Source organism: Salvelinus fontinalis, chromosome 31 (genome assembly GCF_029448725.1).
Source record: "Salvelinus fontinalis isolate EN_2023a chromosome 31, ASM2944872v1, whole genome shotgun sequence".
Lineage (NCBI taxonomy): Eukaryota > Metazoa > Chordata > Actinopteri > Salmoniformes > Salmonidae > Salvelinus > Salvelinus fontinalis.
Genome location: NC_074695.1, coordinates 10718227 through 10732981, shown reverse-complemented (window position 1 = coordinate 10732981; position 14755 = coordinate 10718227). Strand labels below are relative to the sequence as shown.

The 14755-nt window shown below is 51.1% G+C and overlaps 2 protein-coding genes across 4 annotated transcripts in view; one reads left to right on the top strand and one right to left on the bottom strand.

Annotated features, from left to right (window-relative positions):
* rerea (arginine-glutamic acid dipeptide (RE) repeats a) overlaps positions 1-14755 on the bottom strand; it is a 395944-nt gene that overhangs the window by 309914 nt on the left and 71275 nt on the right. Inside the window, exon 2 of one of the 3 annotated variants that reach the window (XM_055891262.1) lies at positions 10511-10744. The exons of 1 other annotated variant lie outside the window; for it this stretch is intronic. The gene's annotated coding sequence lies outside the window, so the exon portion shown is untranslated. The remainder of the gene's footprint in view (positions 1-10510; positions 10745-14755) is intronic. One more of the 3 variants, XM_055891263.1, reaches the window with a different exon arrangement.
* LOC129829531 (uncharacterized) lies at positions 8158-9135 on the top strand (the record flags this gene model as incomplete). Its single annotated transcript, XM_055891272.1, has 1 exon — positions 8158-9135. A coding segment is annotated over one exon (978 nt), but the record flags the coding sequence as incomplete, so codon positions are not given.

Genomic DNA, 14755 nt, shown 5'->3' with positions numbered 1-14755 from the left:
TCTGAGGTGCAGTTAACTAATGAACTTATCCTCTGCAGCGGAGGTAATTCTGAGTCTTCCTTTCCTGTGGCGGTCCTCATGAGAACCAGTTTCATCTTAGTGCTTGATGGTTTTTGGACTGCACTTGAAGAAACTTTCAAAGTTATTGAAAATGTCCATATTGACTGACCTTCATGTCTTACAGTAATGGACTATCGTTTCTCTTTGCTTATTTGAGCTGTTGTTGCCATAATATGTACTGGGTCTTTACCAAATAGGGCTATCTTCTGTATACCACCCTACCTTGTCACAACACAACCGATTGGCTCAAATGCATTAAGGACATAAATTTCACAAATTAACTTTTAACAAGTTAATTGAAATGCATTCCAGGTGACTACCTCATGAAGCTGGTTGAGAGAATGCCATGAGTGTGCAAAGCTGTCATCAAGGCAAAGGGTGGCTATTTGAAGAATCTTAAATATAAAATATACTTTGATTTGTTTAACACTTTTTTGGTTACAGCATTCATAGTTTTGATTTATTAATTATTATTATTATAAATTGGGTGGTTCAAGGCCTGAATGCTGATTGGGTATGACAGAACATTTATACTGCTCTAATTAACCAGTTTAAAATAGCAATAAGGCACTTCGAGGGTTTGTGGTATATTGCCAATATACCACGGCTAAGGGCTGCGTTGTGCCTAAGAACAGCCCTTTGCCATGGTATATTGGCCATATACCACACCCCCTCATGCTTAATTCTACAACGTAGAAAATAGTAATAAATAAAGAAAAACCCTGGAATGAGTAGGTGTGTCCAAACCTTTGACTGGTACTGTATATCAGGGATGCAAACTAGAAAATTCGCCGTTATGAATCCAAAATAAGTGACCTATGTGATTCATGTAGAAAAAAGTTGGGGTGGAGGGGGTGGCTGTATGCGAACGAGTGATGCGCGTTTGTAGCAATACTGGCTGTATCCGTGGCCTCCAACTGCTCTTAAACACTAGTAAAACCAGACGCATGCTTTTCAACCGATCGCTGCCCGCACCCGCCCGCCCGACTAGCATCACTACCCTGGACGGTTCTGACCTAGAATATGTGGACAACAACAAATACCTAGCTGTCTGGCTAGACTGTAAACTCTCCTTCCAGACTCATATTAAACATCTCCAATCCAAAATCAAATCTAGAGTCGGCTTTCTATTTCGCAACAAAGCCTCCTTCACTCGCGCCGCCAAACTTACCCTAGTAAAACTGACTATCCTACCGATCCTCGACTTCGGCGATGTCATTTACAAAATAGCTTCCAACACCCTACTCAGGAAACTGGATGCAGTCTATCACAGTGCCATCCGTTTTGTCACCAAAGCCCCTTATACCACCCACCACTGCGACCTGTATGCTCTAGTCGGCTGGCCCTCGCTAGATATTCGTTGCCAGGCCCACTGGCTCCAGGTCATCTATAAGTCTATGCTAGGTAAAGCTCCGCCTTATCTCAGCTCACTGGTCACTATAACAACACCCACCCGTAGCACGCGCTCCAGCATGTATATCTCACTGGTCATCCCCAAAGCCAACACCTCCTTTGGCCGCCTTTCCTTCCAGTTCTCTGCTGCCAGTGACTGGAACGAATTGTAAAAATCGCTGAAGCTGGAGACATATTTCCCTCACTAACTTTAAACATCAGCCATCTGAGCAGCTAACCGATCGCTGCATCTGTACATAGTCCATCTGTAAATAGCCCACCCAATCTACCTACCTCATCCCCATATTGTTTTTATTTACTTTTCTGCTCTTTTGCACACCAGTATCTCTACTTGCACATCATCATCTGCTTATTTATCACTCCAGTGTTAATCTGCTAAATTGTAATTATTTCGCTACTATGGCCTATTTATTGCCTACCTCCTCACGCCATTTGCACACACTGTATATAGACTTTATTTTTTTCTATGTTATGTTGTCTACTATAGTGGCCCCTATAATAGAGCAAAAATTAGAAAGCCTGTTTGTTTCATTCTATTTCTACTTTAAGATGTTTTTTCCCCCCAACTGCAATATTTAGATATTGCGTTCTATTATAAAGGTTGTCGCGGTAACAAGCGTTCTATTATAAAGGCTGTCGCGGTAACAAGCGTTCTATTATAAAGGCTGTCGCGGTAACAAGCGTTCTATTATAAAGGCTGTCGCGGTAACAGGCGTTCTATAATAAAGGCTGTCGCGGTAACAGGCGTTCTATAATAAAGGCTGTCGCGGTAACAGGTGTTCTATAATAAAGGCTGTCGCGGTAACAGGTGTTCTATAATAAAGGCTGTCGCGGTAACAGGCGTTCTATAATAAAGGCTGTCGCGGTAACAAGCGTTCTATTATAAAGGCTGTCGCGGTAACAAGCGTTCTATAATAAAGGCTGTCGCGGTAACAAGCGTTCTATTATAAAGGTTGTCGCGGTAACAAGCGTTCTATAATAAAGGCTGTCGCGGTAACAAGCGTTCTATAATAAAGGCTGTCGCGGTAACAAGCGTTCTATTATAAAGGCTGTCGCGGTAACAAGCGTTCTATAATAAAGGCTGTCGCGGTAACAAGCGTTCTATTATAAAGGCTGTCGCGGTAACAAGCGTTCTATAATAAAGGCTGTCGCGGTAACAAGCGTTCTATAATAAAGGCTGTCGCGGTAACAAGCGTTCTATTATAAAGGCTGTCGCGGTAACAAGCGTTCTGTTATAAAGGCTGTCGCGGTAACAAGCGTTCTGTTATAAAGGCTGTCGCGGTAACAAGCGTTCTATTATAAAGGCTGTCGCGGTAACAAGCGTTCTATAATAAAGGCTGTCGCGGTAACAAGCGTTCTATTATAAAGGCTGTCGCGGTAACAAGCGTTCTATAATAAAGGCTGTCGCGGTAACAGGTGTTCTATAATAAAGGCTGTCGCGGTAACAAGCGTTCTATTATAAAGGCTGTCGCGGTAACAAGCGTTCTATAATAAAGGCTGTCGCGGTAACAAGCGTTCTATAATAAAGGCTGTCGCGGTAACAAGCGTTCTGTTATAAAGGCTGTCGCGGTAACAAGCGTTCTGTTATAAAGGCTGTCGCGGTAACAAGCGTTCTGTTATAAAGGCTGTCGCGGTAACAAGCGTTCTATTATAAAGGCTGTTGCGGTAACAAGCGTTCTATTATAAAGGCTGTCGCGGTAACAGGCGTTCTATAATAAAGGCTGTCGCGGTAACAAGCGTTCTATTATAAAGGCTGTCGCGGTAACAGGCGTTCTATAATAAAGGCTGTCGCGGTAACAAGCGTTCTATAATAAAGGCTGTCGCGGTAACAAGCGTTCTATAATAAAGGCTGTCGCGGTAACAAGCGTTCTATAATAAAGGCTGTCGCGGTAACAAGCGTTCTATAATAAAGGCTGTCGCGGTAACAAGCGTTCTATAATAAAGGCTGTCGCGGTAACAAGCGTTCTATAATAAAGGCTGTCGCGGTAACAAGCGTTCTATAATAAAGGCTGTCGCGGTAACAAGCGTTCTATTATAAAGGCTGTCGCGGTAACAAGCGTTCTATTATAAAGGCTGTCGCGGTAACAAGCGTTCTATAATAAAGGCTGTCGCGGTAACAAGCGTTCTATTATAAAGGCTGTTGCGGTAACAAGCGTTCTATAATAAAGGCTGTCGCGGTAACAAGCGTTCTATAATAAAGGCTGTCGCGGTAACAAGCGTTCTATAATAAAGGCTGTCGCGGTAACAGGCGTTCTATAATAAAGGCTGTCGCGGTAACAAGCGTTCTATAATAAAGGCTGTCGCGGTAACAAGCGTTCTATTATAAAGGCTGTCGCGGTAACAAGCGTTCTATTATAAAGGCTGTCGCGGTAACAAGCGTTCTATAATAAAGGCTGTCGCGGTAACAAGCGTTCTATTATAAAGGCTGTCGCGGTAACAGGCGTTCTATTATAAAGGCTGTCGCGGTAACAAGTGTTCTATTATAAAGGCTGTCGCGGTAACAGGCGTTCTATTATAAAGGCTGTCGCGGTAACAAGCGTTCTGTTATAAAGGCTGTCGCGGTAACAAGCGTTCTGTTATAAAGGCTGTCGCGGTAACAAGCGTTCTGTTATAAAGGCTGTCGCGGTAACAAGCGTTCTATTATAAAGGCTGTCGCGGTAACAAGCGTTCTGTTATAAAGGCTGTCGCGGTAACAAGCGTTCTATTATAAAGGCTGTCGCGGTAACAAGCGTTCTATTATAAAGGCTGTCGCGGTAACAAGCGTTCTATTATAAAGGCTGTCGCGGTAACAGGCGTTCTATTATAAAGGCTGTCGCGGTAACAAGCGTTCTATTATAAAGGCTAGCTATTGTCTCTAAGTCTATAAGACATCTTTGGGTTTCCCATCTCCACAGACAAATGGGCAAATAGTGAGAGGTACAATACTAATAACGGTATTGTGCTAAAGCTGCAACATGTAATTTGTCATTCTTATTGAAAGCAAGTCTAAGAAGTTGTATATCCGTTCTATGTTCTCTATTTCTATGCGCCCGGTGCATAGACGTTTTGTGTTTGCATTTTTTTACTTTCTATTTTGTACACCAGCTTCAAACAGCTGAAAACACAAGATTTTTGGTTATTGAAAATATATTTCACAGCAGGTTTAGATGATACAATGATTATTTATACTAGACTTGCTTGTTCTGTCACACAAACTAAAATTAGGCAAACTGTTACAATTTTTGCAATCAGGAAATGGCGGAGCGAATTTCTGCACAGTGCATCTTTACAACAAGAAATAACATGTTTCTGTATTGTGATCATGATCACATGATCAGGTGCATTCCAACGTAATAAAGAAGGCGTCTGCTTGTCTTCACTGGTGAATAACAACACAGCCTTGTGTCTATGTCGTATTAAAATGAGTATTCTTTAAGCGTCCACGTTAAGGCGGCAGATGGGCGTGCACAAACAATTTGTTAGGATGCGTGTGCACGCACTAACATGCTTGTTTATTAATAGTTACGGCCAATGCATGTTTTATGAGCTTTTGTGGCGTGTGTATCTAAGATCAGAACGACATCATAGACCCTTGTCTAACAGAGTTGTGACGTGGGTGCAGAGAGATAGACCTGCCGCTAAATGTTAGCTAGCGGGGTGGGGGATGAAGGGATGAGCGGAGGATGGAGGGATGAGAGGAGGGGTGGGGGATGGAGGGATGAGCGGAGGGGTGGGGGATGAAGAGATGAGCGGAGGATGGAGGGATGAAGAGATGAGCGGAGGATGGAGGGATGAGAGGAGGGGTGGGGGATGAAGGGATGAGAGGAGGATGGAGGGATGAGAGGAGGGGTGGGGGATGAAGGGATGAGCGGAGGATGGAGGGATGAGAGGAGGGGTGGGGGATGGAGGGATGAGCGGAGGATGGAGGGATGAGAGGAGGGGTGGGGGATGGAGGGATGAGCGGAGGATGGAGGGATGAGAGGAGGGGTGGGGGATGGAGGGATGAGCGGAGGATGGAGGGATGAGAGGAGGGGTGGGGGATGGGGGGATGAAGGGATGAGCGGAGGATGGAGGGATGAGAGGAGGGGTGGGGGATGGAGGGATGAGCGGAGGATGGAGGGATGAGAGGAGGGGTGGGGGATGGGGGGATGAAGGGATGAGCGGAGGATGGAGGGATGAGAGGAGGGGTGGGGGATGGAGGGATGAGCGGAGGATGGAGGGATGAGAGGAGGGGTGGAGGAGGAGGGATGAAAAGAGGGGAGGAGGGGTGGGGGATGGAGGGATGAGCGGAGGATGGAGGGATGAGAGGAGGGGTGGAGGAGGAGGGATGAAAGGAGGGGAGGAGGGGTGGGGGATGGAGGGATGAGCGGAGGATGGAGGGATGAGAGGAGGGGTGGAGGAGGAGGGATGAAAGGAGGGGAGGAGGGGTGGGGGATAAAGGGATGAGCGGAGGATGGAGGGATGAGAGGAGGGGGATGGAGGGATGAGCGGAGGGGTGGAGGAGGAGGGATGAGCGGAGGGGAGGAGGGGTGGGGGATGAAGGGATGAGCGGAGGATGGAGGGATGAGAGGAGGGGTGGGGGATGGAGGGATGAGCGGAGGATGGAGGGATGAGAGGAGGGGTGGAGGAGGAGGGATGAAAGGAGGGGAGGAGGGGTGGGGGATGGAGGGATGAGCGGAGGATGGAGGGATGAGAGGAGGGGTGGGGGATGGAGGGATGAGAGGAGGGTTGGGGGATGGGTGGGGGATGGAGGGATGAGAGGAGGGGTGGGGGATGGAGGGATGAGAGGAGGGGTGGGGATGGAGGAGGATGGATGGAGGGATGAGAGGAGGGGTGGGGGATGAGCAGAGGATGGAGGGATGAGAGGAGGGGTGGGGGATGGAGGGATGAGAGGAGGGGTGGGGATGGATGGAGGGATGAGAGGAGGGGTGGGGGATGGAGGGATGAGAGGAGGGGTGGGGATGGAGGAGGATGGAGGGATGAGAGGAGGGGTGGGGGATGGAGGGATGAGAGGAGGGGTGGGGATGGAGGGATGAGCGGATGGATGAGAGGAGGGGTGGGGATGGAGGGATGAGAGGATGGGTGGGGATGGAGGAGGATGGATAGAGGGATGAGAGGAGGGGTGGGGATGGAGGGATGAGAGGAGGGGTGGGGATGGAGGGATGAGCGGATGATGAGAGGAGGGGTGGGGATGGAGGGATGAGAGGATGGATGGGGATGGAGGGATGAGAGGAGGGGTGGGGATGGAGGGATGAGCGGATGGATGAGAGGAGGGGTGGGGATGAGGAATGAGAGGAGGGGTGGGGATGGAGGGATGAGGAGTGGAGGGATGAGAGAAGGGGTGGAGGATGGAGGGATGAGAGAAGGGGTGGAGGATGGAGGGATGAGAGGAGTGGTGGAGGAGGAGGGATGAAAGGAGGGGAGGAGGGAATACGTGAGCACACATCATCAGCAGCAGCAGGAGGCAGCAGGGGATACAGAGTCCAGTGAAAGCTAATTACAAAACTCATTAAATAACCGAGCCAGGCTTTCAACAGCTACAACATGTCAACATCCCAAATGGCACCCTATTCCCTATATAGTGCACTACTTTAACCAGAGCCCTATTCCCTATATAGTGCACTATTTTAGACCAGAGCCCTATTCCCTATATAGTGCACTACTTTTGACCAGAGCCCCATCAAAAGTAGTGCACTAAATAGGGAATAGGGTTCCATTTATGGCTCAACCCTACACAGTAACACCAACTAGAAGTATCACTACATCACTGTGTTCAGGACTGGTACATCATAGGATGTAGACACACCACTCACACTTTCCTTTAAATGGCTTGAAAGGCGTCTGTCACATCTGAATAATCACATTCTCTCTTATAGACAGGGAGGAGAGGAGGGTGAAGACGGGGAGGAGGAGGAGGGTGAAGACGGGGAGGAGGAGGAGGGTGAAGACGGGGAGGAGGAGGAGGGTGAAGACGGGGAGGAGGAGGAGGGTGAAGACGGGGAGGAGGAGGAGGGTGAAGACGGGGAGGAGGAGGAGGGTGAAGACGGGGAGGAGGAGGAGGGTGAAGACGGGGAGGAGGAGGAGGGTGAAGACGGGGAGGAGGAGGAGGGTGAAGACGGGGAGGAGGAGGAGGGTGAAGACGGGGAGGAGGAGGAGGGTGAAGACGGGGAGGAGGAGGAGGGTGAAGACGGGGAGGAGGAGGGTGAAGAGGAGGAGGAGGGTGAAGAGGAGGAGGAGGGTGAAGAGGAGGGTGAAGAGGAGGAGGAGGGTGAAGAGGAGGAGGAGGGTGAAGAGGAGGAGGAGGGTGAAGAGGAGGAGGAGGGTGAAGAGGAGGAGGAGGGTGAAGAGGAGGAGGAGGGTGAAGACGGGGAGGACGAGGAGGAGGGTGAAGACGGGGAGGAGGAGGAGGGTGAAGACGGGGAGGAGGAGGAGGGTGTAGACCGGGAGGAGGAGGAGGGTGAAGACCGGGAGGAGGAGGAGGGTGAAGACGGGGAGGAGGAGGAGGGTGAAGACGGGGAGGAGGAGGAGGGTGAAGACGGGGAGGAGGAGGAGGGTGAAGACGGGGAGGAGGAGGGTGAAGACGGGGAGGAGGAGGGTGAAGACGGGGAGGAGGAGGGTGAAGACGGGGAGGAGGAGGGTGAAGACGGGGAGGAGGAGCAGGTGGAAGACGGGGAGGAGGAGCAGGTGGAAGACGAGGAGGAGGAGGGTGAAGACGAGGAGGAGGAGGGTGAGGAGGAGGAGGGTGAGGAGGAGGAGGGTGAAGACGACGAGGAGGAGGGTGAAGACGACGAGGAGGAGGGTGAAGACGGGGAGGAGGAGGGTGAAGACGGGGAGGAGGAGGGTGAAGACGGGGAGGAGGAGGGTGAAGACGGGGAGGAGGAGGGTGAAGACGGGGAGCAGGAGGGTGAAGACGGGGAGCAGGAGGGTGAAGACGGGGAGCAGGAGGGTGAAGACGGGGAGGAGGAGGGTGAAGACGGGGAGGAGGAGAGTGAAGACGGGGAGCAGGAGGGTGAAGACGGGGAGCAGGAGGGTGAAGACGGGGAGGAGGAGGGTGAAGACGGGGAGGAGGAGGGTGAAGACGGGGAGGAGGAGGGTGAAGACGGGGAGGAGGAGGGTGAAGACGGGGAGGAGCAGGTGGAAGACGGGGAGCAGGAGGGTGAAGACGGGGAGGAGGAGGGTGAAGACGGGGAGGAGGAGGGTGAAGACGGGGAGGAGGAGGGTGAAGACGGGGAGGAGGAGGGTGAAGACGGGGAGGAGGAGGGTGAAGACGGGGAGGAGGAGGGTGAAGACGGGGAGGAGGAGGGTGAAGACGGGGAAGAGGAGGGTGAAGACGAGGAGGAGGAGGGTCAAGACGGGGAGGAGGAGGGTGAGGAGGAGGAGGGTGAAGACGACGAGGAGGAGGGTGAAGACGACGAGGAGGAGGGTGAAGACGACGAGGAGGAGGGTGAAGACGGGGAGGAGGAGGGTGAAGACGGGGAGGAGGAGGGTGAAGACGGGGAGGAGGAGGGTGAAGACGGGGAGGAGGAGGGTGAAGACGGGGAGGAGGAGGGTGAAGACGGGGAGGAGGAGGGTGAAGACGGGGAGGAGGAGGGTGAAGACGGGGAGGAGGAGGAGGGTGAAGACGGGGAGGAGGAGGGTGAAGACGGGGAGGAGGAGGAGGGTGAAGACGGGGAGGAGGAGGAGGGTGAAGACCGGGAGGAGGAGGGTGAAGACGGGGAGCAGGAGGGTGAAGACGGGGAGGAGGAGGGTGAAGACGGGGAGGAGGAGAGTGAAGACGGGGAGGAGGAGGGTGAAGACGGGGAGGAGGAGGGTGAAGACGGGGAGGTGAGGGTGAAGACGGGGAGGTGAGGGTGAAGACGGGGAGGAGGGTGAAGACAGGGAGGAGGGTGAAGACGGGGAGGATGAGAGTGAAGACGGGGAGGAGGGTGAAGACAGGGAGGAGGGTGAAGACAGAGAGGAGGGTGAAGACAGGGAGGAGGGTGAAGACAGGGAGGAGGTGGTCTGGATATATGCATTATGAACAGGTTGTAATAGAACATAAGCAGTAATACATAGACATACATGATAGTGTGTTAATGTGTTCCAGGAGAGAGGTTGGGGGTTGAGTAGCTGGTTACAGAAAGAGCACAGCCTGGGTTATCTAGGAAGGAGGTAAACTAGCAGGGAGCTAGCTGTGAGGAGAGGAGATGCTGAGGGGATCGGAGGAGAGCAGGAGGAGAGGAGAGGTGCTGCTGGGGGGATCGGAGGAGAGCAGGAGGAGAGGAGAGGTGCTGCTGAGGGGATCGGAGGAGAGCAGGAGGAGAGGAGAGGTGCTGCTGAGGGGATCGGAGGAGAGCAGGAGGAGAGGAGAGGTGCTGCTGAGGGGATCGGAGGAGAGCAGGAGGAGAGGAGAGGTGCTGCTGAGGGGATCGGAGGAGAGCAGGAGGAGAGGAGAGGTGCTGCTGGGGGGATCGGAGGAGAGCAGGAGGAGAGGAGAGGTGCTGGTGAGGGGATCGGAGGAGAGCAGGAGGAGAGGAGAGGTGCTGCTGAGGGGATCGGAGGAGAGCAGGAGGAGAGGAGAGGTGCTGCTGGGGGGATCGGAGGAGAGCAGGAGGAGAGGAGAGGTGCTGCTGAGGGGATCGGAGGAGAGCAGGAGGAGAGGAGAGGTGCTGCTGGGGGGATCGGAGGAGAGCAGGAGGAGAGGAGAGGTGCTGCTGAGGGGATCGGAGGAGAGCAGGAGGAGAGGAGAGGTGCTGCTGAGGGGATCGGAGGAGAGCAGGAGGAGAGGAGAGGTGCTGCTGAGGGGATCGGAGGAGAGCAGGAGGAGAGGAGAGGTGCTGCTGGGGGGATCGGAGGAGAGCAGGAGGAGAGGAGAGGTGCTGCTGAGGGGATCGGAGGAGAGGAGACAGGAATTAGCTAACGGCCACAGTGTGTTATGACAACCCGGGCCCACTACATTGAGATGGGGGCAGGAAGAGACAGGCAAGTTAGTTATATTGGGAGCAGGAGAGGTGAGGATTGAAGGAGGCAGGAAACGGCTGTGTTTGGTGCCGCATGGCCGCTCGTTTTGTTGACTAACCTTGACGGCATTCACCTCTCCTAGCTCTCCTCCTGTGTCTGAACACTTCCTGTGTCTGAACACTTCCTGTGTCTGAACACTTCCTGTGTCTGAACACTTCCTGTGTCTGAACACTTCCTGTGTCTGAACACTTCCTGTGTCTGAACACTTCCTGTGTCTGAACACTTCCTCCCTCAGACCAGACCAGGGGCCTAATAACACCTGACACAACCAACCAACCAATGAAGAACACTGCTGGGAAAAACAAAACAGAAGAAAAGAAAACATGAATGAATGAAAATTGAATTTAAATACATCCTATGAGCTTTACTATATAAAGACCCTGCTTCTATCAGCCATGAACTCTACTGCCCTTATAAAGACCCTGTATCTATCAGCCATGAACTCTACTGCCCTTATAAAGACCCTGCTTCTATCAGCCATGAACTCTACTGCCCTTATAAAGACCCTGTATCTATCAGCCATGAACTCTACTGCCCTTATAAAGACCCTGTATCTATCAGCCATGAACTCTACTGCCCTTATAAAGACCATGCTACTATCAGCCATGAACTCTACTGCCCTTATAAAGACCATGCTACTATCAGCCATGAACTCTACTGCCCTTATAAAGACCCTGTATCTATCAGCCATGAACACTACTGCCCTTATAAAGACCATGCTACTATCAGCCATGAACTCTACTGCCCTTATAAAGACCCTGTATCTATCAGCCATGAACTCTACTGCCCTTATAAAAACCCTGCTTCTATCAGCCATGAACTCTACTGCCCTTATAAAAACCCTGCTTCTATCAGCCATATACTCTACTGCCCTTATAAAAACCCTGTATCTATCAGCCATGAACTCTACTGCCCTTATAAAGACCCTGTATCTATCAGCCATGAACTCTACTGCCCTTATAAAGACCCTGCTACTATCAGCCATATACTCTACTGCCCTTATAATGACCATGCTAATATCAGCCATGAACTCTGCTGGCCTTTTAAAGACCCTGCTTCTATCAGCCATGAACTCTACTGCCCTTACCTTGCTTTAAGAATAGCCGAGCACCAAGCTAACAACTTTAAACAGTAAGGATTTCTAGGACTACTGACCTATTAGCCTATATACACCATCACAACATTGAAGGTATTTCCTCATTGCTGTGCCAGTTCTACAAAGAGGCAGATGCAATGAGTAGTAGTGGGCAACATGCCAGGTTTTTAAAGTGGTTTAGTAGCAGCAGCAACAGACTACAGAAGAACATGATGACAACAACAGCCCATTACAGAGTGAATCTGATGCCTTACACACGGAGCTTCTGACCACGTTTCGATCTAGGGAGGGATGTATATCAACGTTAGAACAAAATGGCAGCCCGGTCCCAGATCGTTGTAGGGAGTTGGTTATACAGCACTTCAACAGATATTTGACCATATGTTCCGGGATTCTTCCGATGGCATTGAGGAGTACACCACATCAGTCATTGGCTTTATCAATAAGTGCATCGATGACGTCATCCCCACAGTGACCGTACGTACATACCCTAACCAGAAGCCATGGATTACAGGTAACATCTGCACTGAGCTAAAAGCTAGAGCGGGATCAAGGAGCGGGAATCTAACCCGGAAGCTAATAAGAAATCCCGCTATGCCCTCCGACGAACCATCAAACAGGCAAAACGTCAATACAGGACTAAGATCGAATCGTACTACACCGGCTCTGACGCTTGTAGAATGTTGCAGGGCTTGCTAAACCATTACAGACTACAAAGGGAAGCACAGCCGAGAGCTGCCCAGTGACAACCCTACCAGACGAGCTAAACTACTTCTACACTCGCTTTGAGGCAAATAACACTGAAACATGCATGAGAGCACCAGCTGTTCCGGAAGACTGTGTGATAACGCTCTCTGCAGCCGATGTAAGATCTTTAAACAGGTCAACATTCACAAGGCCGCAGGGCCAGATGGATTAGCAGGGCGTGCATGCGCTGTCCTCACTGACATTTTCAACATCTCCCTGTCCGAGTCTAATACCAACATGTTTCAAGCAGACCATCATAGTGCCTGTGACCAAGAACACTAAGGTAACCTGCCTAAATGACTACCGACCTGTAGCAAGTGCTTGAAAGGCTGGTCATGGCTCACACCACCATTATCCCAGAAACCCTAGACCCACTCCAATTTGCATACCGCCCAAACAGATCCACAGATGAAGCAATCTCTATTGCACTCCACACTGTCCTTTCACACCTGGACAAAAGGAACACCTGTGAGAATGCTATTCATTGATTACAGCTCAGCGTTCCACACCATAGTGCCCTCAAAGCTCATCAATAAGCTAAGTACACTGAGACTAAACACCTCCTTCTGCAACTGGATCCTGGACTTCCTGACGGGCCGCCCCCAAGTGGTAAGGGTAGGTAACAACACATCTGCTACACTGATCCTCAACACGGGGGCCCCTCAGGGGTGCGTGCTCAGTCCCCTCCTGTACTCCCTGTTCACTCATGACTGCACGGCCAGGCACGACTCCAACACCATCATTAAGTTTGCCGATGTCACGACAGTGGTAGGCCTGATCACCGACAACAACGAGACAGCCTATAGGGAGGAGGTCAGAGACCTGGCCGGGTGGTGCCAGGACAACAACCTCTCCCTCAATGTGATCAAGACAAAGGAGATGATTGTGGACTACAGGAAAAAGAGAACCGAGCACGCCCCCATTCTCATTGACGGGGCTGCAGTGGAGTAGGTTGAGAGCTTCAAGTTCCTTGGCGTCCACATCACCAACAAACTAACATGGTCCAAGCACACCAAGACAGTCGTGAAGAGGGCACGACAAAACCTTTTCCCCCCTCAGGAGACTGAAAGGATTTGGCATGGGTCCTCAGATCCTCAAAAGGTTTTACAGCTGCACCATCGAGAGCATCCTGACTGGTTGCATCACTGCCTGGTATGGCAACTGCTCGGCCTCTGACCACAAGGCACTACAGAGGGTAGTGCGAACGGCCCAGTACATCACTGGGGCCAAGCTTCCTGCCATCCAAGACCACTATACCAGGTAGTGTCAGAGGAAGGCCCTGAAAATTGTCAATGACTCCAGCCACCCCAGTCATAGACTGTTCTCTCTGCTACCGCACGGCAAGTGGTACCGTAGTTCCAAGTCTAGGTCGAAGAGGCTTCTAAACAGCTTCTACCCCCAAGCCATAAGACTCCTGCCTGAACACCTAATCAAATGGCTACCCAGACTATTTGCATTGCCCCCCACCCCCTCTCTCCCTCTTTTACGCCACTGCTAGTCTCTGTTGTTACCATCTATGCAAAGTCACTTAAATAGCTCTACTTACATGTACATATTACCTCAACTAACCGGTGCCCCTGCACATTGACTCTGCACTGGTATAAAGCCTCACTATTGTTATTTTACTGCTGCTTTTTACTTTGATTTCTTAATCGTATCCATATTTTTATAACTGCATTGTTGGTTAAGGGCTTGTAAGTAAGCATTTCACTTTAAGGTTTAATACCTGTTGTATTCTGCGCATGTGACTAATAAAGTTTGATTTGAAATGAAGATAGTTCACTCAGGCCGTTTACCATAAATATTTTTTTAAATGGTCTTCACCCTCCTCCTCCCCGTCTTCACCCTCCTCCTCCCCGTCTTCACCCTCCTCCTCCCCGTCTTCACCCTCCTCCTCCCCGTCTTCACCCTCCTCCTCCCCGTCTTCACCCTCCTCCTCCCCGTCTTCACCCTCCTCCTCCTCCCCGTCTTCACCCTCCTCCTCCTCCCCGTCTTCACCCTCCTCCTCCTCCCCGTCTTCACCCTCCTCCTCCTCCCCGTCTTCACCCTCCTCCTCCCTGTCTTCACCCTCCTCCTCCCGGTCTTCACCCTCCTCCTCCCTGTCTTCACCCCTTAACTGGGTGGGTCCCCCATAGAGCCCAATGCAATAGCAGCTGAGTCTAGTCTACTTAACTGGGTGGGTCCCCCATAGAGCCCAATGCAATAGCAGCTGAGTCTAGTCTACTTAACTGGGTGGGTCCCCCATAGAGACCAATGCAATAGCAGCTGAGTCTAGTCTACTTAACTGGGTGGGTCCCCCATAGAGACCAATGCAATAGCAGCTGAGTCTAGTCTACTTAACTGGGTGGGTCCCCCATAGAGACCAATGCAATAGCAGCTGAGTCAAATCTACTTAGTTTGTTGGCTTTCATTGAACCAGAAAGTGAGGTGAGAGCTTCCACTTCCGTCTCTGGGACGACT